Source organism: Balaenoptera ricei, chromosome 13 (genome assembly GCF_028023285.1).
Source record: "Balaenoptera ricei isolate mBalRic1 chromosome 13, mBalRic1.hap2, whole genome shotgun sequence".
Classification (NCBI taxonomy): domain Eukaryota; kingdom Metazoa; phylum Chordata; class Mammalia; order Artiodactyla; family Balaenopteridae; genus Balaenoptera; species Balaenoptera ricei.
In genome coordinates, this window is record NC_082651.1 from 49,089,381 (window position 1) to 49,114,896 (window position 25,516).

The following is a 25,516-nucleotide window of genomic DNA, read 5'->3' on the forward strand; positions in this document are numbered from 1 at the left end:
GGAATAAAATGACACTAAGTACATACCTATCAATAATTACTTTAAATGTCAATGGACTAAATGCTCTGATCATAGACACAGAGTGGCTGATTGGATTGAAAACAAGACCCTGCAGTATGCTGCCTACAAGAGACTCACTTCAGGATAAAAGACACACACAGACTGAAAGTGAGGGGATGGAAAAAGATATTTCATGCAAATAGAAAAGACAAGAAAGTGAAATAGCAATACTCATGTCAGACAAAATAGACTTTAAAACAAAGGCCATAAAGAAAGAAAAGGACATCACATAATGATAAAGGGATGAATACAAGAAGCAGATATTGCACTTGCTAACATATAGGCACCCAATACAGGAGTACCTGAATATATTTAAAAAAAAAAAACTAACAGATTTAAAGGGAGAAATGGACAAGAATACAATAACCGTAGGAGACTTTAACACCCCATGGACATCAATGGACAGATTTTCTAGACAGAAAAACAATAAGGCAACAGAAACCCTAAATGACACAACAGATCAGTTGGACTTAACTGATATCTACAGGACACCACAACCAAAAAATTCAGAATACACACCCTTTTCAAGCACACAAGGAATGTTCTCTATCATAGACCAAATACTAGACCACAAAACAAGCCTCAACAAATTTAAGAGGATAGAAATTGTATCAAGCATCTTTTCTGACCATGATGGTATGAATCTAGCAATCAACTACAGAAAGAAAAGCAGAAAACACAAAGATGTGAAGACTAAACAATATACAAATAAAAAAATCCAACAGGTCAACAATAAAATTTAAAAGAAATCAGAAAATACCTCAAGACAAATGAAAACAAAAACATAGCTACAAAATTTCTGGGATGCAGCAAAAGCAGTTCTAAGAGGGAAGTTGATAGGAATACATTCCTTCCTCAAGAAACAAGAAAAATCTCAAATAAACAACCTAACCTATCACCTAAAAGAATTAGAAAAAGAAAAAACAAAGCTGAAAGTCAGCAGAAGGAAGGTAATAAGAAAGATAAGAGAGAAAATGAACAAAAGAGAGGTTGAAAAAATAGAAAAGATCAATAAAACCAAGAGTTGGTTTTTTTAAAAGATAAATAAAATTGATAAACCTCTAGCCAAGCTCACCAAGAAGGAAAGGTAGAGGACCCAAATGAATGAAATAAGAAATGAAAGAGGAGAAACAAAAACTGATACCACAGAAATACAAAAAAAAAAGAGAGAATAATATGTACAGTTACATACCAAGAAATTGGACAACCTAGAAGAAATGGACAAATCTCTAGAACATGCACCCTGTTAAGACAGAGTCAAGAAGAAACAGATAATTTGAACAGACCAATCACTAGATGTGAAATAGAATCTGTAGTAACAGAAACTCCCTGAATTCCCTGGTGGTCCAATGGTTAGAACTCTGCACTTTCACTGCCGTGGCCCAGGTTCAATCCCTGGTCGGGGAACTAAGATCCCACAAGCCACATGGGATGGCCAAAAAAAAAAAAAATCAACAAAAGCAAACAAAAAAACTCCATACAAACAAAAGTCCAAGACTGGACAACTTCACTGTGGAATTCCACCAAACATATGAAGAAGAACATATACCTATCCTTCTCAAACTATTCCAAACAACTGAAGAGGAGGGAAGACTCCCAAATTCATTCTCCAAGGCCATCATTACCCTGATACCACACCAGACAAAAAACAGTAAAAAAAAAAAAGGAAAGAAAATTACAGGCCAGTATCTTTGATGAATATAGATGCAAAAATCCACAAGTAAATATTAGCAATCCAACAATACATAAAAAGGATGATACACCATGATCAAGTTGGAGTCATTCCAGGGTCACAAGGATGGTTCAATATACACAAATCAATGAATGTGATACACCACATTAAGAAAAGGAAAGGCAAAACCCATATGATCATCTCAATAGATACAGAAAAAAAAAGCATTTGACAAAATCTGACATCCATTCATGATAAAAACTATTACCAAAGTGGGTCTAGAGCAAGGGTCCCCAACCCCTGGACCATGGACCAGTACCAGTCCATGGCCTGTTAGGAAACGGGCTGCACAGCAGGAAGTGAGCAGTGGGTGAATGAACGAAGCTTCATCTGCCACCCCCCATTGCTCACATTACCGCCTAAACCATCCACCCAACCCCTGTCTGTGGAAAAACTGTCTTCCACAAAACCGGTCCCTGGTGCCAGAAAGGTTGGGGACCGCTGGTCTTGAGGTAACATATCTCAACATGATAAAAGCCATTTACAACAAACCCACAGCCAACATAACAATGGTGAAAAGCTGAAAGCCTTCTCGCAAAATTCAGGAGCAAGAGAAGGATACCCACTCTCACCACTTCTACTGAACATAGTATTGGAAGTCCTAGCCACGACAATCAGGCAAGAAAAATAAAAGTATCCAAATTGAAAGGAAAGAGTTAAAATGTCACTATTTGCAGATGACATGATACTTTACGTAGAGAACCCTGAAGTCTCCACACAAAAACTAGCAGAATAAATGATTTCAGCAAGGTAGCAAGATACAAGATTAATATACAGAAATCTGTTGCATTTTCTATACACTAATAATGAAATACCAGAAAGAGAAAGTTTAAAAATCCTGTTTAAAATTGCAACAAAAATAATAAAGTACCTAGGAATAAATTTAACCAAGGAGGTGAACGACCTATACACTGAAAATTATAAAACACTAATAAAGGAAATGGAAGCTGATACAAAGAAATGGAAAGATATTCCGTGCTCTTGGATTGCAAGTATTAATATTGCTAAAAAGTCCATACTACCCAAAGCAATCTACAGATTTAATGCAATCCCTATCAAAATACCCATGACATTATTCACAAAACTAGAACAAATAATCCTAAAATGTATATAGAATCACAAAAGACCCAGAATTGCCAAAGCAATCCTGAGGGGGAAAAAGCTAGAGGCATAACCCTTCTAGACTTTAAACTGCACTACAAAGCTACAATAATCAGAACAGCATGATATTGGGACAAAAACAGACAGATAGATCCATGGAACAGAATAGAGAGCCCAGGAATAAAGCCACACATGTATGGTCAATTAATCTACAACAAAGGAGGCAAGAATATACAATGGAGAAAAAGACATTTTCTTCAACAAGTGGTATTAGGAAAGCTGGACAGCTACTTATAAGTCAATGATATTAGAACATTCCCTCACACCACACACAAAAACAAACTTAAAATAATTTAAAGACCTAAATGTAAGACTGACTCCTAGAAGAAAATATAGGCGAAATATTCTTTGGCATAAATCATACGATTTTTTTTAGATCAGACTCTCAAGGCAAAAGAAATAAAGGCAAAAATAAACAAATGGGACCTAATCAAACTTAAACGCTTTTGCACAGCAAAGGAAACCATCAACAAAATGAAAAGATAACTTATGAATTGGGAGAAAGTATTTGCAAACAATTGTCACCGACACAGGCTTAATATCCAAAGTATACAATCAGCTCATAAAACTCAATATCAAAAAAACAAACAACCAAGTCCAAAAAATGGGCAAGAGACCTGAACAGACATTTTTCCAAGGAAGACATACAGATGGCTAAAAGGCCCATGAAAAAATGCTCAACATTGCTAATTATTAGAGAAATGCAAGTCAAAACCACAATGAAGTTTCACCTCACACCAGTCAGAATAGCTATCATCAAGTCTACAAATAATAAATGCTGGAGAGAGTGTGGAGAAAAAGGAACCCTCCTACACTGTGGTGGGATTATAAATTTGTAGAGCCCCTATGGAGAACAGTATGGAGGTTCCTTAAAAAAACTAAAAATAGAGTTACCATATGATCCTGCCATCCCAGCAAATATCCGGAGAAAACCATAAGTCGAAAAGATACATGCACCCCAATATTCATAGCAGCACTATTTACAATAACCAAGGCATGAAAGCAACCCAAATGTCCATCAACAAATGATACACTTAAGAAGATGTGGTATATATATACAATGGAATATTACTCGGCCACAAAAAAAGAATAAATTTTGCCATTTGCAGCAACACGGATGGACCTAGAGAATATCAAACTTAGTGAAGTCAGACAGTGAAAGACAAATACTACATGATATCACATATATGTGGAATCTAAACCATAGTACTGATGAATTTAAATATAAAACAGACTCACAGACATAGAAAACAAATGCATGGCTACCAAAGGGGGGGCAAATTAAGAGTATGAGATTAAGAGATACAAAATAGTATACATAAAATAGATAAGCAATAATGATTTACTCTACAGCACAGGGAATTACACCCACTATCTTATAATAACCTATAATAGAACATAACCTGCAAAAAACAAAAACAAATCACTATGTTGCACATATGAAACTAACACAATATTGCAAATCAACTAAACTTCAATTTTTAAAAAATGAAAAAGAAATTAACATCTTCTTAGATAAACAAAAGCTAAAGGAATTCATTACTAATTCTAAGTAATGACTAGAATTAAGCCTGCCCTACAATAATGCTAAAGAGTCCTACAAATTGAAATGAAAGGATGTTACACAGCAACATGAAGTGATATGAAAGTAAAAGCTACCCAGTAAAGGTAAACATATAGACAAATATAGAATCCTTTATTCCTGTGATTTTGTTGCATAAATCCACTTTTAATTCTTAAATAGAGTGTAAAAGACAAAAAGCCCCCCAAATATTTGCCCCATATATCTATGTTAATGGGTACAAAATATATAAAGATATAATTTTTAACAACAGTAACAAATTGGGTACAGAAATGTAAAGGAGTAGAGTTTTTACATGGGATTGAAGATATTGGTTTAAAATTGATTTTTATTGCTTTATAAGGTATTTTGTTTAATTGAAATAACCAAAATGAAAATATCTACAGAATGCACCCAAAAGTAAAAGAGAAGGAAATCAAAGCATATCACTACAAAAAAGTCAAAGAAACTCACGGGAAGGAGTAAGTGGAGAAATGAGGGGCAAAAACCAGAAGACATACATAAGATGGCAGTGGTAAATACTTCTGCATCAGTAATAACTTTAACTGTAAATAGATGAAACTCCTCAGTCAGAAGACATAGATTGGCTAATCTATATCTAATTTTTGGATTTAAAAAAGCAGGATCCAACAACATGCAGCATACAAGAGACTCACTTTATATCTAGCAATGCACATAGGTTAAAGTAAAAGGATGGAAAAATATATTTTGTGCAAATGGTAACCACAAGACAGCAGAGCTGTCTGTACTAATATCAGACAAACAGACTTTAAGTCAAAAACTGTCCCAAGAGACAAAGTACCTTATATAATGATAAACAGGACAACTCACCAGGAAGATATTTCAATTATAAGTGTTTGTTCACTAAACATGAGAGCTCTGAAATGAACCAAACAATGACAGAATCGAAGGAAGAAATAATAACAAACTAACAGTAGGACATTTCAATACCCTACTTTCAGTTATGGAAGAACAATCAGACAGAATATCAGGAAGGATACAGAGTACTTGAACAACATTACACACCAATTGGACCTAAAAGACATATATAGACTACTCCATCCAATAATAGCAGAAAACACATTCTTCTCAAATGCACATGGAACATTCTCCAGGACAGACCTTATGTTAAGCCAAAAACAAGACTTAACAAAATTTAAAAGACTGAAATCATTAGGAAGATCTTTTCTTAACATAATGGAATGAAACGAGAAATCAACAGCAGAAGAAAAACTAAAATATCTGCAAATACATGTGTACTAGGGTTCTCCAGAGAAACAGAACAAACAGAACATAGATAGATATATGAGGGAATTTATTATGGGAACTGGCTGACATGTTTATGGAGATTGTGAAGTCCCACAATATGCCATCTGCAAGCTGGAGAACCAGGAAATCTGGTGTCTGAGGCCAAAGGCCTGCTGAGAACTTGTCACTGATGTAAGTCCCAGAATCCAAAGGCTCAAGAACCAGAAGCTCCAATGTCAGAGTGCAAGAGAAGATGGGGTCCCAGCTCAAGAAGAGAAAAAGACAATTTGCCTTTTCTCTGCCTTTTTGTTCTGTTTCAGCCCTCAACAGATTGGATGATACATGCCCACACTGATGAGGGTGGATCTTCTTTACTGATACAAATGTTAACTCCTTCCTAAACCCCTTCACAGACATACCCAGAAATAATGTTTTACCCAACCATCTCAGCATCCCTTAGCCCAATCAGTTTGATATACAGAATTAACCATCACAACATGGAAATTAAACAACACACTCTTAAACAATCAATGAGTCAAAGAAGAAATCAAAAGGGAAAATATCTTGAGACAAGTGAAAATGAAAACACAACATACCAAAACTTAGGAGATGCAGTGAAAGCAGTGCTAAGAGGGAAGTTTATAGCAATAAATGTTTACATTAAAAAAGAAGAAAGATCTCAAATCAACAACCTAACTTTACAACTCAAGGAGCTAGAGAAAAATGAACTAAGCCCAAAGTTAGCAGAAGGAAGGAAATAACAAAGATCAGAGGTGAAATAAATGAAATAGAGATGAGAAAAACAATAGAAAAAATCAATAACACTAAGAGCTGGTTGTTTGAAAATTTCAACAAAATTGACAAACCATTAGCTAGATTAACAAAGATAGCTGATTCACTTTGTTATAAAGCAGAAACTAACACACCAAAGCAATTATACGCCAATAAAGATGTTAAAAAAAAAAAGATGACTCAGAAACGGAAATCAGAAATGAAAAGGGGGCCATTACAACCAATACCACAGAAACAAAAAAGGATTATAAGAGAGTACTATGAACAATTACATGCCAACAAATTGTAAAACCTAGAAGAAATGGATAAATTCCTAGAAACACACAACGTACCAAGAATGAATCATGAAGAAATAGAAAATCTGACCAGACCTATAGCTAATAAAGAAGTTGAATCAGAAAGAGAAGCGTAGGGCCTATGGCTTCACTAGAAATTCTACTAAACATCTGAAGAAAAATTAATGCCAAACCTCCTTAAACTTCTGCAAAAAACTGAAGAGGAAGTAACATCCCAAACTCATTCTATGAGGCTATCATTACCCTAATACCAAAGCTAGACAAAGACACTAAAGAAAAGAAGAGGGCTTCCCTGGTGGCACAGTGCTTAAGAATCTGCCTACCAATGCAGGGTACATGGGCTTGAGCCCTGGTCTGGGAAGATCCCACATGCCGCAGAGCAACTAAGCCTGTGTGCCACAACTACTGAGCCTGCGCTCTCGAGTCCATGCTCCACAACAAGAGAAGCCACCGCAATGAGAAGCCCGCGCACCGCAACGAAGAGTAGCCCCCGCTTGCCACAACTAGAGAAAGCCCGCGTGCAGCAACGAAGACCCAATGCAGCCAAAAATAAATAGCTAAATAAATAAATTTATTTTTAAAAAAAAGAAAAGAAAAGAGTAGACTGGTGGAGATCAAGATGGCAGAGTAGAAGGACGAGAAGGTCACCTTCTGCCACAAACATATCAAAAATACATCTACATGTGGAACATTTCTCCTAGAAAACCAACTGAAAACTGGCAGAAGGTCTCTTATACAACCAAAGCTACAAGAAAGATGCCCACATAACCAGTCGGACGAAGAAAAAAAAGAAAATAGACCAATAACTCTGATGATTGTTGAAGCAAAAATTGCTAACAAAATACTACCAAACCAAATTCAGCAGAATATTAAGATTATACACCATGACCAAGCGATTTATTCCTAGAATGCAAGGATAGTACAACCTGAAAAAAATGAATGTAATATACCACATTAACAGAATGAAGGACAAAAGCTATATGTATTTATCAATTAATGCACAAAAAACACTTGACAGAATTCAACACCCTTTCATAATAAAAACTCAACAAAGTAGGTACAGGAGAAAACTATTGATATAATAAAGAAGAACTCACAGTTAACATGGTACTCAATGGTAAAAAGCTGAAAGCTTTTCCTCTACAATCATGAACAAGACAAGGATACCCACTCTCTCCACTTCTATTCAACATAGTACTGGAAGTCCAGACAGAGCAATTAGGCAACAAAATAAATCAAAGGCATCCATATTGGAAAAGAAGAAGTAAAATGATTTCTATTTGCAGATGATATAATCTTATTTGTAGAAAACCCTAAATATTCCATTGAAAAGCTGTTAGAATGAATGAATTCATCAAAGTTGCAGGATACACAATTAACACACAAAAATCAGCTATGTTTCTATACACTAGAAATGAAATATCTCTAAAGGAAATTTTAAAAACAATTCCACGTACAAGAGCATCAAAAAGAATGAAATTCTTAAATCTAACGAGGTGAAAATCTTCTACACTGAAAAGTAGAAAACACTGCTAAGAGAAAATAAAGAATACAGTAATGAGTGGAAAAGCATCCCATGTTCATGGGTTGGAAGACTTATCATTGTTAAAATATCCGTATATCCCAAAGCAATCTACGTATTCAACGTAATCCCTATCAAAATCCCAATGATGTATTCTGCAGAAACAGAAAAACTCATCGGAAAATTCATATGGAATCTCAAGGGACATTGAATTGCCAAAACAATCTTGAAAAAGAAGAACAAAGCTGGAGAACTCACAATTCCTCATTTCAAAACTTACCACAAAGCTAAAAAACAGTATGGCACTGGCATAAAGGCAGACATATGGACCAATGGAATAAAATAAGCTGCTCAGAAATAAACCCTCACATATACGGTCAAATGATTTTCAACAAAGGTGCCAAGTCCATTTGATGAGGAAAGGACAGTCTGTTCAACAAATGGTTTTGGGAAAACTGGATATACATATGCAAAAGATGAAGCTAGACCCTTATTTTGCACCATGCATGAAAATTAATTCAAAATGGATCAATACCTAACGTAAGACCTAAAACTAAAAAACTCTTAGGGAAAAAAAAAAACAGGGAAAAATCTTCATGGCACTGGATTTGAAATAATTTCTTGAATATGACACCAAAAGTACAGGCAACAAAAGTAAAAATAAATAAACTGGACTATATCAAAATTTTAAACTTTTATTCATCAAAAGACACTAACAACAGAATGAAATGACAACCCATGGAATGGGAAAAAATATCTGCAAATCATAATCTGATAAGGGATTAATATCCAGAATATATAAAGTACTCTTGAAACTTGACAACAAAAATCAAACAACCTGATTCAAAAATGGGCAAAGGACTTGAATAGACTTATCTCCAAAGAAGATATACAAATGGCCAATAAGCACATGAAAAGATGCTCAACATCACTGATTATTATGGAAAAGCAAATCAAAATGATAATGGATATCACTTTACATTCATTAGGATGGCTACTACCAAAAAAATAACCAGAAGATAACAAGTGTTGGTTAGGATGTGGAGAAATTGGAACCCTTGTACATTGTTGGTAGGATTGTAAAATGGTGGTTCCCCAAAAAATTAAAAATAGAACTTACATATTATCCAGCAAACCTACTTATATATGTATATATCCAAAGAAATTGTATTCAGGGTATCAAAAAGATATCTGCACACCCATGTTCATAGCACCATTATTCACAATAGCCAGGAGGTGGAAGCAACCCAAATATTCATGGAAGAATGAATGGATAAACAAAACATGGTACATAGATAGAGTGGAATATTATTCACCTTAAAAAGGAAGAAAATCCTGTCACATGCTACAGTATGGATGATCCATGAGGACATTATGCTAAGTGAAATATGCCAGTTACATAAATACAAATACTGTACAATACCACTTACATGAGGCATCTAAAGTAGTCAGATTTATAGAAAAGAAAGTAAAATGGTGCTGGATGAAAGGAAAAATGGGGAGTCTTTAATGGGTGTTCAGCATCAGTTTTGCAACATCTGGAGATCTGTTGCACAATAATGTGAATATACTTAATACTACTGAACTGTACACTTAAAAATGCTCAACATGGTAAAAATTAAGTTATGTGTTTTTTACTCTGTAGTCTAAAATTTTTTAACTAAAAAAAAAAATACAGATACACTGTGGTTCTAAGGGCTGCTGGTTTTTAATAAGGTTTATGTTTTTTCAAGTATATATTTTTCACACTTCATTATGTTTCAAACAATTTTTAAAAACAATGCTGTGTCAAAGTTGCCAATATTAAAGTTCTCCCTATTCATCTGTATGATGTGGGAATAGCAAACTCTCTATAAACACTTTAAAATTATTAGGAGCAAATATTGGAAAAAATATTTTCCTTTTAGTTTTCAAGTTGTGTGCTACATTTGAGAGAGTAAAATTTTAAAAATCTTACAATTTTCCAATATAATAAAATATTCTAGTTAATTGGTTAACAAAAAAAAGAATACTTGATTAATAAAATGCTGTTTAAAAACACTATGAATGGGGGCTTCCCTGGTGGCACAGTGGTTGAGAATCTGCCTGCCAATGCAGGGGACACGGGTTCGAGCCCTGGTCTGGGAAGATCCCACATGCCACGGAGCAACTAGGCCCGTAAGCCACAATTGCTGAGCCTGCGCGTCCGGAGCCTGTGCTCCGCAACAAGAGAGGCCGCGATAGTGATAGGCCTGTGCACCGCGATGAAGAGTGGCCCCCACTTGCCACAACTAGAGAAAGCCCTCGCACAGAAACGAAGACCCAACACAGCCAAAACTAAATAAATAAAGAAATAAATTAAAAAAAAAATAAACACTATGAATGGCAAGTTATAAATGAATTTTTTAAATCTGAACTCAAAAAAATTCATTATTCAGCTATCAAACTCCCCTGGTTGAGCTAAGTCTAAGAATAACATAAGTCACAGGGAACTGTGACTGCAAGATTTCCACTGTGCGCTACATAGTAAACTGACCAAAAAAAAAAAAAAAAAGTTTCATTGGGATATGTGAAAGTTTTCCTGTAACTGTACTTATGAACAAGTTAGCAGAAATTACATTTGTATTTGACTCATATCTTAATCCTTTTTTAACAGAACTCCTGGGGCCTTTGGACAGAGGGGATATGCTAAATGAAGCTTTTGTTGGCCTATCTTTAGCACCTCAAGGAGAAGACATATTTCCAGATAACCTCCCTCCCTTTTGTTCAATCCACAGACATATTATTCAACAAAGAACACTGAATGTCTCTGCTGACACGTAAGCTATGCTGAACTGAGAAAATTGCTCCATACAGGAGCAGTATTTAGTATTGAACAATTGAAATATTCCCTGTTTAAATGCAAACTAATAGTTAAGCAAGGAAATTTCAAAATATCAAAGAAAAAAATGCACATTTTCTCATGGCTAGGATTTTGCAGTAGTTTGGTCATGGAAGAGCAGGCTTGATGGAGGCAGAAATATATGAAAAGAATATTGTTAGAATGAATGTTATCCCAGGCCAAATGAAACTACTATAACATACTAAATTCTATTTGTATTCTGTTGTTAAATTTTGGTATCATTATGTTATTAAAATATTATTCTTAGAATATTTACTTTGAATTATAATTTTATACATTCATACTTATGCAAGCTTGCCACTCATTTTTGAAATCTGATAAATGTTCATTTAATATCTATCCAGCTTGCCACATTGGGTTATTGAGAAAACAAAGAGAAAGAATAAATGTGAAATTAAAAACACTGGACAAATTAATAGCATTATTTATAATGATAATTATAATGTTAATTATGATGATGATACTGCTCTGAAGCTAAGGTCAGAAAACTTTTTGTGTAAAGGGCCAGATATTAAGCTTTGTGGGCCATGTAGACGCTATTGCAACTACTCAGCACTGGTGCTATAGTATGAATGCTGCCGCAGACAATATATAAATGAATGAGAGTGGCTGTGTTACAATAAAACTTTATTTACAAAAACAGGTAGTGGACAGGATTTGGCCTCTGGTCTTTAGTTAACATACCTGCTCTTGAGGATCCCAACTATATGCAATAATTGTGAAGAGGCCACATTTTTTATACATATCATATATTACATACATGAATATGATACGATATACGATGTGATACATGAAATATATATTTCATATCTATCAACTATACATATATACTTATAATATCCTTGAAAAAATGCCTCAAACTACATAGATTAACAGTAAATGAAGGGGCAGGATTTCCAGGTATGGCAGAGTTTAGAGATCAGTAAATCTCCCCAGGAAACAATTATAAAACTGGACCAAAACTACCATTTCAGGGCTCTGGAAATCAAATGATGGCAAACGAATTGAGAAGCACTTATTTACGAAAAACTGCTGAACTTATAGTAATAAAGTGGGAATCTGTGATGTTCTGGGGCTGCTCCCATCCTCCCACCACCCCCCAAGCTAGTTCAGCCTTGTAGTTCTACTCAGGTCAGACAGGTTGTGAAAACCAACAGTTGACTTTATCTGGAGCCTAAGAGTGAAAAAACCCCACCTGGCAGCAGTGTCAATAAAAAGTGAGCAAACTCACTCTCAGTAAAAGAAACAAACTTGATAGGAAAAGGAACAGGGAAAGTCACAGTTCTACGAGCCTGCTTATGTCAAGTGACAGAAGAACAGACTAGCCAGAAATTTTAAAAGGAGAGCCTGGAAATGAGAGAACCAAAGAGGGGCTAATTAAGCACTCTACACACACTCCTATGTAGATGTATGACCTCTCATTGTTTACTCTTTTTTTGTTGTTGTGCAAGACCCTAAATCTTCCTCTTATACTTTTTTCCTCCTTCACACCAGTTGCCAAAAGGTGCCTCTCCCTTTTTGCCTTTTATCACCCACCCATCTCCTCGCCCCAGAAGCTATGCATTTTAAAAACTGCCCCTTTGAGTTGCATGTTACTTTTAAGTCCCTTCCATGTAATCCCTGCTCTGATCTACAAGACCACCAGAAGATGGAGAAATCATGCACTGGGATTTGGGTTTTTTTCCATTTTACTTACAATTATATTGAAGTTTGGACATTCTCTGTCTTCAAGTTATGCCAAAGGTGTAGTTTTCATATAGTTTAGCTTCTCCCATAAGTTTCAATCCTCCCTTCCTTTACTGTGTTCTGTATTGTTTATAGAGGAAGTACTGGGACATAGAAAGGGAGGCAGCCTCTATTATCTTCAGCCGCCTGAAGTTTTACCTCTTTATTTACTTTTTAAAAAGCAATTTTACCGAGGCATAATTTACATGTACCATAAAATTCACCCATTGTAAGTATACAATTCAGTGACGTTTGGTAAGTTTATAAAGTTGTGCAACGATCACAGTGCAGTTTTAAAACATCTCCATCACCCAAATAGCTTCCTTGTGCCAAGGTACAGTCAGTTTCCACTCCCACCTCTAGCCTGAGCCAATCACTGGTCTGCTTTCTGTCTCTAGAGAAATCTTATATAAATGAAATCATACGACCTGGACATGTCATATAAATGGAGTCATACAATATGTTGTCTTTTGTGTCAGGCTTCTCTCACTTAGCATTATGTTTTTGAGGTTCATACATATTGTAGCATGTAGTTCATTCCTTTTTAATTGTTGAACAGTATTCCATTGTATAAATATACCACATTTTGTTTATCTACTCACCAGCTGATGAATATTTGAATTATTTCCAGTTTGCGGCTATTATGAATAATGTTACTAATAAATATTTACATATACATCTTCAAGTAGACATTTGTTTTCATTTCCCTTGGTTAGATCTTCTGGAGTACAATTGGTGGATCATATTGTTGTAAGTTTATATTTATCTTCCTAGTTTTAAGAAACTGCCAGATTGTTTTTCCAAAGTGACTGTAACATTTTAAATACCCATCAGCAATGTATGAGGGTTCCGGTTTCTCCATGTTCTCACCTATGATTGGTATTGTCAGGTTTTTTTATTATAATCATTTTACTGGGTGTAGAGTTGTATCTCATTCTGATTTTAATTGCATTTCCCTAATGACTAATGATGCTGGGCATTTTTATGTGGTTATTAGCCATTAGTATATCTTCTTTGGCGAAATATCTATACAAAACTTTTGTGCATTTTTTAATTGGGTTGTTTTCATATTACTGAGTTATAAAATTTATTTATATATTATATAGTCTGAATATAAGTCCTTTATCAGATACATGCAAATATTTTCTCCCAGTCTGTGGCTTGCCCTTTCATTTTCCTAACAGTGTCATTTGAAGTACAAAAGTTTCAAATTTTGGTGAAGCCCAATTTAGCTTTTTTTTTTTTTTTATCAATTGTGCTTTTTGTGTTGTACATAAGAAATTCTTTTCTAGAAACCTACGAACCCCAAAATTTTCTCTTACGTTTTGTTCTAGAAGTTCTATAGTTTTAGTTCATATTAATTTCCATGTATGATGTGACATAAGGGTCTAAATTCATTATTTTGTACATGAAAATCCAATTTTCCGAGCACCATTTGTGGAAAAGGCTCCTTGCCCCAATGAATTGCCTTTGCAATTTTGTCAAAAACTCAGTTACCCATAAGTGTAAAGATTTCTTTCTGGATTTGCCATTATGTTCCACTGGTAAATATATCTATCCTTACACCAATAATTCCCTAGACTTTGTCATACTGAGGGCACTATTGAACCAGAATTTCACAAAATACATCCAATACCACAAAAATAAACAGGAAAAATATAAACAGTTCCACACAGAGTTACTTTAAAGGAATAGAAAATGAAAATCAATGCACGTCAACTGAGGAAAATTCTCTCCCCCCAAACAACCATGAAGTAGAAGAAAACTGTACAGCAACACTCCAAGCAGAATTAAATAAACTCAAACAAGCAACTGGGTACATGGAAACCCACTCTGGATTAAAAAGACAAGAACTAAGAAGGAAAGGAAGGAAGAGCAGAGGAGAGGAGAGGGTAGGAGGGAAGAGAGGAAGTTCACTGAACTCAAGAAAGAAAAAGAAGAAAAAGATAATGTTATCTGAGAAATGAAAAATAAATTCAAGGCACTCAAGTGAGAATAAACTCAAATTAAAATTTAATAAAAGACACTGAAAATGGCAGAAAACAAGAGAATGAAAAGGAAGTAAAGAAAGAAATTTTTAAAAGTCAGGGAGAAAGTAATGGAGTGGCAGATAAGGCAAAAAAGCATTAGCATTTGTACATTTTGATTCCTTGAAGAAGAAAAATAAAACAATGGAACAGAATTAATATTTAAAACTATAATCCAGGAAAATGTTTCAGAGTTAAATTTTTTAAAAACCACTTGAATCTACACATTGGATGATCCTACCAGATGCCTGAGAAAAATTATCTTAGAACAATCAGCTCTGAGACCTATCCCAACAAAACTCTCAGATTTCAATGATTAATTTTAAAAATCTTCAAGGCCTCCTGGTAAAGAGATCAAGTAACTTATATATGATAAAAACTCTCCAGAAAGTGGGCATAGAGAGAAGCTACCTCAAGATAATAAAGGCCATATATGACAAACCCACAGTAAACATCATTCTCAACAGTGAAAAACTGAAAGCATTTCCTCTAAGATCAAGAACAAGACAAGGATGTCCACTCTCACCACTATTATTCAACATAGTTTTGGAAGTCCTAGCCACGGCAATCAGAGAAGAAAAAGAAATAAAAGGAATACAAATTGGAAAAGAAGAAGTAAAACTGTCACTGTTTGCAGATGACATGATACTATACATAGAAAATCCTAAAGATGTTACCAGAAAACTACTAGAGCTCATCAATGAAATGTGGTAAAGTTGCATTATACAAAATTAATACACAGAAATCTCTTGCATTCCTATACACTAACAACAAAAGATCAGAAAGAGAAATTAAGGAAACAATCCCATTTACCATCACAACAAAAACAATAAAATACCTAGGAATAAACCTACCTAAGGAGGCAAAAGACCTGTACTCAGAAAACTATAATATACTGATGAAAGAAATCAAAGGTGACACAAACAAATGGAGAGATATACCATGTTCTTGTATTGAAAGAATCAATATTGTCAAAATGACTATACTACCCAAAGCAATCTGCAGATTCAATGCAATCCCTATCAAATTACCAATGGCATTTTTCACAGAATTAGAACAAAAAATTTTCCAATTTGTATGGAAACACAAAAGATCACAAATAGCGAAAACAATCTTAAGAAAGAAAACAGAGCTGGAGGAATCAGGCTCCCCAACTTAAGACTATACTGCAAAGTTACAGTCACCAAAACAGTATGGTACTGGCACAAAAACAGAAATATAGACCAATGGAACAGGATAGAAAGCCCAGAGATAAACCCATGCACCTATGGTCACCTAATCTATGACAAAAGAGGCAAGAATATACAATGGAGAAAAGTGGTGCTGGGAAAACTGGACAGCTACATGTAAAGAAATGAAATTAGAACACACCCTAACACCATACACAAAAATAAACTCAAAATGGATTAAAGACCTAAATGTAAGGCCAGACACTGTAAAACTCTTAGAGGAAAGCACAGGCAGAACACTCTTGGACATAAATCGCATTAAGATCTTTTTTGATCCACCTCCTAGAGTAATGAAAATAAAAACAAAAATAAACAAATGGAATCTAATGAAACTTAAAAGCTTTTGCACAGCAAAGGAAACCATAAACAAGACAAAAAGACAACCCTCAGAATGGGAGAAAATATTTGCAAATGAAGCAACCAACAAGGTATTAACCTGAAAAATATACAAACAGCTCATGCAGCTCAATATCAAAAAAACAAATAACCCAATCAAAAAATGGGTGGAAGATCTACATAGACATTTCTCCAAAGAAGACATACAGATGGCCAAAAAGCACATGAAAAGATGCTCAACATCACTAATTATTAGAGAAATACAATTTAAAACTACAGTGAGGTATCACCTCACACCGGTCAAAAATGGCCATCATCAAAAAATGTACGAACAATAAATGCTGGAGAGGGTATGGAGAAAAGCAAACCCTCCTACACTGTTGACAGGCATGTAAATTGGTACACCGCTATGGAGAACAGTAAGGAGGTTCCTTAAAAAACTAAAAATAGAACTACTATATGACCCAGCAATCCCACCCCTGGGCATATACCCAGAGAAAACCATAATTCAAAAAGATACATGCACCCCAATGTTCACTGCAGCACTATTTACAATAGCCAGGACATGGAAGCAACCTAAATGTCCATCAATAGAGGAAGGGATAAAAAAGTATGTGGTATATATACAGTAGAATATTAATCAGCCATAAAAAAGGATGAAATAATTCCATCTGCATCAACATGGATGGACCTAGAGATTGTCATACTGATTGAAGTAAGTCAGACACAGAAAGACAAATATCGTATGACATCACTTATATGTGGAATCTAAAAAAAAGGTACAAATGAACTTAGTCACAAAACAGAAGTAGAGTCATAGATGTAGAAAACAAACTTACGGTTACCAGGGGATAAGGGGGGAAGGGATAAATTGGGGGACTGGGATTGACATATACACACTACTATATATAAAATAGATAACTAATGAGAACCTGCTGTACAGCACAGGTAACTACCCAATACTCTGTAGTGCCCTATATGAGAAAAGATTCTAAAAAAAACAAAAAGAGTGGATATATGTAGATGTATAACATATTCACTTTGCTGTACACCTGAAACTAATACAACACTGTAAATCAACTATACTCCAATACATTTTTTTTAAAAAAGGGATCAAGTAACTTACAAAAGCAAAAGAATTAAACTAGCATCAACCATTTCAAAAATAAAATACACAGCAAGGCAAAAGTGGAGCTGCAATTTTTAAAAACTCAGTGAAAGAAACTGTAAACCAAGAACTTATATCCATCCAAATTCTTCTACAAGTATCAAATCTAAAGAGTAACAGTTTACACGAGTCCTTCTTTAGGAATGTACTAGAAGAGGAGCTTTATCCAACCATGAGATGATTGGGAAAACTTCAGACACAGGACTAATTGTGAATGTTTTAATACATTTAAATGTAGATAGAAAACAAAAACAGGAGTGTGGGGAGATGAGTGTGGAAGATTCATGTACAGATACTGTATGTTGTGATTAAGTAGAAATGATACAACTTAAAAAATGGGAGGAACACTGACAGTAAAAGAGAAAAGCAAAATAAGCCCACTGATTGCTGTATAGGTATAGGTGAGAGTTAAAAGATACCAATAAACACTGATGCATCAGATAATAATAACTAAGAAGAGACCAACTGCATTAGAAAAGATATTAGTACATACAGAGTGAAGTAAGTCAGAAAGAGAAAAACAAATATATTAACGCATATATGTGGAATCTAGAAAAATGGTACAGGTGAACCAGTTTGCAAGGCAGAAATAAAGACACAGATGTAGAGAACAAACATATGGACACCAAGGGGGGAAAGCGGGGGTGGGTGGGGTGGTGGTGGGATGAATTGGGAGATTGGGATTGACATATATACACTAATATGTATAAAATAGATAACTAATAAGAACCTGCCTATAAAAAAAAATTGAATTAAAAAAAAAGGTATTAGTACAAAGGTAACCACCAACAAAACTACAAACCTTCCTAAATTCCATTTTTAAAAAAGCACATTCAAACCTCAGAAGAAACATAAGCAAATAAAACCAAATTTGCATAATTATAAAATATTCAGACAGACTTGAGACCAAGAATATTAGTCATACCAATGAATATAAATGAACTTACCTCATCCATTAAAACAAAAAAAATTTTCAAAAAAAACCAAAAAGATTTTCAATTTGCTCATAAACCAAGATCCGGCTATGTACTATATACATAGCTAAAACAAATTCATCAGAACAGCTAATAGATGGGAAAAGGTATTCCAGGCAAATAAAAATAAGAAACAGTAGAAATCCTGGTTACAGAGAGAAGCACAAAAGCATTAAATATTGACAAGGAAATGTTAACACCCATATTTCACAACAAAGAGGTAACACAAATATGTATGTACCAAGTAACACAGAAACAACCTCTATGAAGGAAAATCTACAAGAAATGCAGGAAACATTGACACTAATAACAGGAGACTTTAACTCATTATTCTTATTACAAAAATTGACTAAGTAGACAAAAAATAAGAAGAAAGACTACTTAAACAAGATAATCAGTAATGTAGATATTATGGATATTTATCAAATTCTACACTCTGATGATAGAGAATAAATTTTCTTCCCAAGAACCTGTTAAATATTAACCAAAAATGATCATGTTAGGTGCCAAACAGATACCGCTAAGTTCCATAAGGAAGAACTATTACAAACACTCCCTGATCACAATGCAATACAACTAGAAATGTTTAACAAGAAACAAAACGACTTTCCTCCTAGAAATGTTAAAACTTTCTATTAAACAACTCTTGGGTGAAAGAGGAAAATAAAACATGAAATTTCTAAAAAATAATTATAATGGGATTTAAAGTAATGATCAGAGAAAAAGTGATTACACTAGCCACTTTTATCAGGGAGAATGAAAAAATAAAATGAACTAATTCCAACTCAAAAATCTTAAGAAATAACAAGAAACTAAGCAAAATAGGTCAGAAGGAATAAAAATAAAAGCAGAAATTAATCAGGCAGAGTGGAGGTTGGGAAATTTTCCTAAATGTCTAGAGAGTAAATATTTTAGGCCTCTGGGCCATGTTCTCTGCTGCAATTGCTCTGCTCTGTTGTTGTAGCACAAAAGCAGCTGTCTGCAATACATAAATGAATGGACATGACTGTGGTCCAATAAAACTTTATTTACAAAAACAGTGACTAACCCACAGGCTATAGTTTACTGACCAATAAGGTAGGAGTTTTAAAAAGTTGTAGAACTAATTAAGACATCAAATCTGGGTGTTTTTGAAAAAAATTAAGAAAACAGATCAAGTTGACTTGATCAAGAAAAAGGAGAAAGCATAAATACACAAAATAAGAAATGGCAGAGGGAGGAGGAATTAATCATTGTAACAATTTTTTTTAAATCATAAGAGACTACTTTGCAGATTTCTAAGCAAATAAATCTGAAAACATAGAAAATATAGATAATTTCCTAGGTAAATGCAGATTGCCAAAAGTGACCACCATTAGATTTAGAAATCTGAAGCCGACCATAAAAGAAATAGACAAAGTGCTTAAAGAACTACCCTACAAAAAAGCAACAAGCCCAGGTGGTTCGATAGGAGAATTCTACCACGCCTTCAGAGATCAGATATTCTCAATGCTCTACAAATTGTCCCAATGCATTAAAAATAAAGAAGAACTCTGTAAAGCACAGAAAAAGAAAACTATAAACCAATATCATTCATAAACATCAACGTTAATAAAATATTAAATAAAATATTAGCACACAAAATCCAACACCTGGATCTATCCTGAGAATACAAGGTTGGTTCAATGTTACCAAATCCATTAATATCATACATCATATTAATAAATCTTAAGTCAATAAAAATCATATGATTATCTCTTTAGATGCTGAAAAAGTCTCTGACAAAATTCAATCCCCATTCCTGATAAAAACACTCAAGAAAATAGCAATTGAGGGATACATTCTTAACAAAAGAATATATATACAATTTAGTCCTAATGCTATCTTACTTAATGGGTAATCACTAAGGGCATTTCCACTAAGATCAGAAACAAGGCAAAAATGCCCAGTATCTCTGCTACTATTCAAAACTGTACCAGAGGTATTAGCCGGTATAATTAGATAAATCAGCTAGAGCAAGGGTTAGCAAACTATGAACTACAGGCCAAATCCAAACCTGCTGCCTGTTTTTGTAAATAAAGTTTTGTTAGAACACAGCCACACCTATTAATTTATTTACTGTCCATGGCTTGATAGTTGAGACTATATCGCCCTCAATACCTAAAATATATACTGTCTGGCCCTTGCAGAAAATATTTGCCAGTTTTTGAACTAGAGGCATAAGAATTAGTAAGGAAATAAAACTCTCTCTATTGGCAATGATATTACAATATAACTGAAAAGCCCTAGGGAATCAATAATAAAATAAAATATTTTAAAAATTCAATAAGGAATGTAAAATTAACATAGGAATCAATAGCTTTCATATACTGATACGCAAACGGTAACCAGTTAGAGAATGGTAGAGGAAAATCCCATTCATGATATCAACAAAGATTAAAAATTTAGGAATAAATTGATCAACAAATATGCAAAACCTATATGAGGGAAACTTTAAAACACTCTGAAAGACATAAAAATAGCCTTGAACAAATGGAAAGACATCCCCTCTTCTTGGATGGGATGACTCAACATTATAAAGATGCCAGTTTTTTCTAAATTAATTTACAAGTTTAATGTAATCCCAGTAAAAATACCAACATACTTTTATGAAGTTAGACAAGTTGATACTAAAGTTCACGTAAAACATAAGCATATAGAAATATCTATGAAACACTAAAAAAAAATCCATGAGGGGGGAACTAGTCCTACCAGATATTAAAACATATTAACTATAAAGCATTATAACACTGTCATATTTGTAATTTTATTCTCTTATATGATTATTAGATTAATATCTGCTTCTTCATTAACCTATAAACTCTGTGAAGGCTGGAACCACGATAACTGTCTTAGTCATTATAATTTCTACAAACCCTACCACAATGCCTGATGTATAGTTGGCACATAGCAGCCCCATTGCTCTCTCAGAGTTCTCACTCAGGTGTGTGTGGGAAGGAAGAAGAATGATATAGATAAGAAACAAGCAAAAATACGTAAGTAAAAGTCATTCAATTAATGATACGTACTAGGAAAAAATACAAAGAATTGGTGATCAGAGAAATACTCACTGAGAAGGTAATATTTGAGTTAAGACCTGAATGACAAGGACTCATCTATATGAAGATATGGTGAATTGACAGAGCATTCCTGGGAGAGGAAATTGTACATGCAAAGGCCTTAGGGTGGGAACAAATTTGGGAGGTTCGAGTGACAGAGAATCAATATAGCTAAACTATAAAGGCAGCTGGAGGATGATAAATTAGTTAGGGCCTCTGTAGGCCATGCTATGCTGTATGATCTTTGTTCTCATTGCAGTGAGAAGCCACTGTATGATAGCTGAGTGGATGACAGCCAGAATAATGGCCTCCCAAAGATGTCCACATCCTAATCCCCAGATTTTGTGAATATGTTTTATTACATGGCAAAGGGGAATTGAGGTAGCAGATGGAATTAAGGTTGCTAATTATCTGACTTTAAAATAGGGATATTATCCTGCATTATCCAGATGGGCCTAATGTAATCCTTAAGTGTGGAAGAGGGTCCTTAAATGTGGAAGAGGGAGGCAGAAGAGTCAGTATCAGAGTGATTCGCAGTGAGAAGACTCAACCTGCCACTTTCAGCTTTGAAAATGGAGGAGGAAGACTATAAGCCAAGGAAAGGAAGGAAGTCAAAAAAGCAAGGAAACAGATTCTCCTCCAGAAAGGAATGCACCCTGTTTAAGCCACTAAATTTGTGGTAATTTGTTACAGCAGAAGAGAAAATTAATATAAAGTGTTAGGATGTGGTCTGTATTTTTTTTAAATTTATTTATTTATGGCTGTGTTGGGTCTTCGTTTCTGTGCGAGCGCTTTCTCTAGTTGCGGCAAGTGGGGGCCACTCACTCTTCATCGCGGTGCGCGGGCCTCTCACTATCGCGGCCTCTCTTGTTGCGGAGTACAGGCTCCAGACGCGCAGGTTCAGCAATTGTGGCTCACGGGCCCAGTTGCTCCGCGGCATGTGGGATCTTCCCAGACCAGGGCTCGAACCCGTGTCCCCTGCATTGGCAGGCAGATTCTCAACCACTGTGCCACCAGGGAAGCCCCTGCATTTTTAATAGATCATTTTGATTGGGCTGAATTGATAGGGAAAGCTGCCTTGACATCAGGGGAAGTTTTGATGTGAGGTCTGTTTTCACACTTCACCATCTGAATGCTGTGGCTCAGGGTTTAATTTGAACATTAAAACTGCAGTTTGGGAAGTTTAGTTACCCAAAGATACTTAAAATTTTTGTTATAATTTTTCTTTCAATAGAGAAAAGAAAAAAGAAAGAGTCTACAGGAGTTCAGTAATGTCTCAACCTCTAAAAGAGAGAGAGGCAGAGAGAATAGCACAGCAGCATGGCACACAGCCTGGGCCTACTCACCAGTGGTTAAAATTGTGTCTGCTTTTGCTCACTGTTGTATCCACAGCATCGAACCCAGTGCCAGTCACAGAGTGAGCTTTTAACAAATATTCTATCCATGAATGAACCATAACATGTTCTCTTAATTTTAAATCTTTCCCATAGACTATTTTCATTCTTCATATACTTACAAATCACTGAACAAAATTTTAATTTCTGGGTAACCTATGGCAAAATTAATAAACCAAATTAATTTGAACTATATACAATGTAGAAACCCACTGAAAACTGGTTGTGAATAGACTGTACTGCATTTGAATTTATAAACAAACTTACTAGAATGTAAGCTGTATGAGGGTAGAGATGTTTGCCTTTTCTTTGTTTATTACTCACTGCTTCATCCTCCAGGACTGTGAAAACTGCCTGGCAGCAGTAAGAGAACAAAGCAGAGATGGAGGCTATCTGCAAACGCCTGACTCACTCCAATCCAGCCTAGAGTTGGGATTCAGTGTAAAATACATTCCTCAATTTCCCATTATTTATGAGATTTTTACAAGGAAATAAAGATACTTTTTAGCTGGTTCTTTATAACTCAAAAAAAAAGTACCTGGCATGTAGCACGCTCAAGAGATATTTATTGAATAAATAAAAGAATTCTTTTTATAATACAAGAATATATAGGATATAAGAATACATAGCTGGTAGTGTGTAAAGTAGACATTTTAGATATGCAAAAGAATCAAGGACTTCCAAATTTAAAACAGTTACAGCATCTTGGGTATAAATGGGTTTTTAAAAAACATCACCATTATGTGAATTGACTGAGACTTTATACCTTATACGCCATTAATGCATTATTCAACTAGTTTGTTTTCATATTTTTGATGTGGCGAAGACAACCATTATTCAAGTTGTTCGTTTTCATATTTTTGACCAGCAATTTTTAAAGTTACACAACTCAAAGAAAAAACAACTTAGAAGGAAAAAAAAATCCATAAGGGTGAGAAGAGCAATGATAAGTAAAATAAATGATCCTAGGACTAAACTAAACATACTTTAGATTTGGTACTTCCCTAAACTAGTTATTATGTTTCAAGCAGTCAACTTCTCTGGTTGCCTCAGTTTTTCATTTGTATTAGATAGTCCCTTCGATGTCTAAAATTCTTTACTGTAGTGCAAATAAACTTTATATTTGTAGCAAATTTATCTACTTTGATATTTACTGTCATAAATTAATTATAATATTGGTTAGTTTCTTGCTATTTGTTATATCTGAATTCATACCTAAGAAATTCCAAATGAAACACTATCCTGTTAAAAGCTATTAAATTTTGCCTTGGTTTTATTTGATTCATATCTAAGCAGTTTTCTTTACACTGGAACCAAAAAAAATGCCCATCTATTCAGAATCCTTATGTGTGCCTATAAACAATATAACTGTTGAAAATCTTCAGTGTTTACAAAACAAAGAAATTGTCAACAGAATCCCTGGTGGTAGACTTACCAGAAAAAAAAAAAATTTACAGCCTATAATTCATGAAGATTGGCTCAAAACAAACTGTCCCTGCCAACAGAAAATCTGACAATTATTCTGTTGTCTAATTTGGCTCAGTCTAAGTTGACCTTGTTTATTCATCTCAGTCTTTTAATTCTTGTTATCTTGGCATAAGAGGAGAACATATGGCATATGTCTAGGAAGTCCATTTCTGCATCTTAAACTGAAATAAATGTAGAATATACTGAGCATTTCCAATGTGTTCAGCTATTAAGGTAGCTTAATGTATATTAGATAGAACTGGTTAAGTTCATATTATCCCTGCTAGGTGTTTGCTGCCTATAAAACTAGAAACTAAGTAGAGAAGTCTTTTTCTAAGCCTCAGTATATGGCTAAAACTGGCCAATTTTAAACATATTTCCAAAGATAGACCATCTTAAGCTCTTTCAAAACATAAAAATTGAAGGGTATCAGCAATTTGACAACCTAAAGATCATTACAGGTTTTCACTGAATCTCTAGCTATGTTTAAGAAAGCAGATGAAGATAATATGAGAAAGATAATGGGAGCTGAAGAACAAAAAGAATATTTCCACTTTATCTCCAGCCTAATCTGATCTCCAATGAACTTTCTTATTTCACCAAGACATATCATATCCTGGGTCATAAAACAAATCTTGACTTTAAATGGTATTATACTAGCAATTAATAACAGAAAGACAAACAGAAAAATCTAGAAAAACTTAGAAATTAAAAAACACACTTCTAATAATTCATAGGTCAAAGAGGCAGTCTCAAGGAAATCAGAACATATTATAAACTGAAAAATACCAAAATACAACATATCAAAATTTGTGGGATATAGCTTAAACAGTGCTTAGTGGAGA

At 34.5% G+C, this 25,516-nt stretch overlaps 1 protein-coding gene across 6 annotated transcripts in view; it reads left to right on the top strand.

Annotated features, from left to right (window-relative positions):
• WDPCP (WD repeat containing planar cell polarity effector) overlaps positions 1 to 25,516 on the top strand; it is a 418,665-nt gene that overhangs the window by 343,753 nt on the left and 49,396 nt on the right. For 2 of the 6 annotated variants that reach the window (XM_059943230.1, XM_059943232.1), the window contains one exon: positions 11,029 to 11,285. The exons of 3 other annotated variants lie outside the window; for them this stretch is intronic. In XM_059943230.1, the coding sequence (XP_059799213.1) occupies positions 11,029 to 11,195 (167 nt within the window). In that variant the 3' untranslated portion in view covers positions 11,196 to 11,285. Of the gene's footprint in view, positions 1 to 11,028; positions 11,286 to 25,516 lie in introns of those variants that run through there. One more of the 6 variants, XM_059943236.1, reaches the window with a different exon arrangement.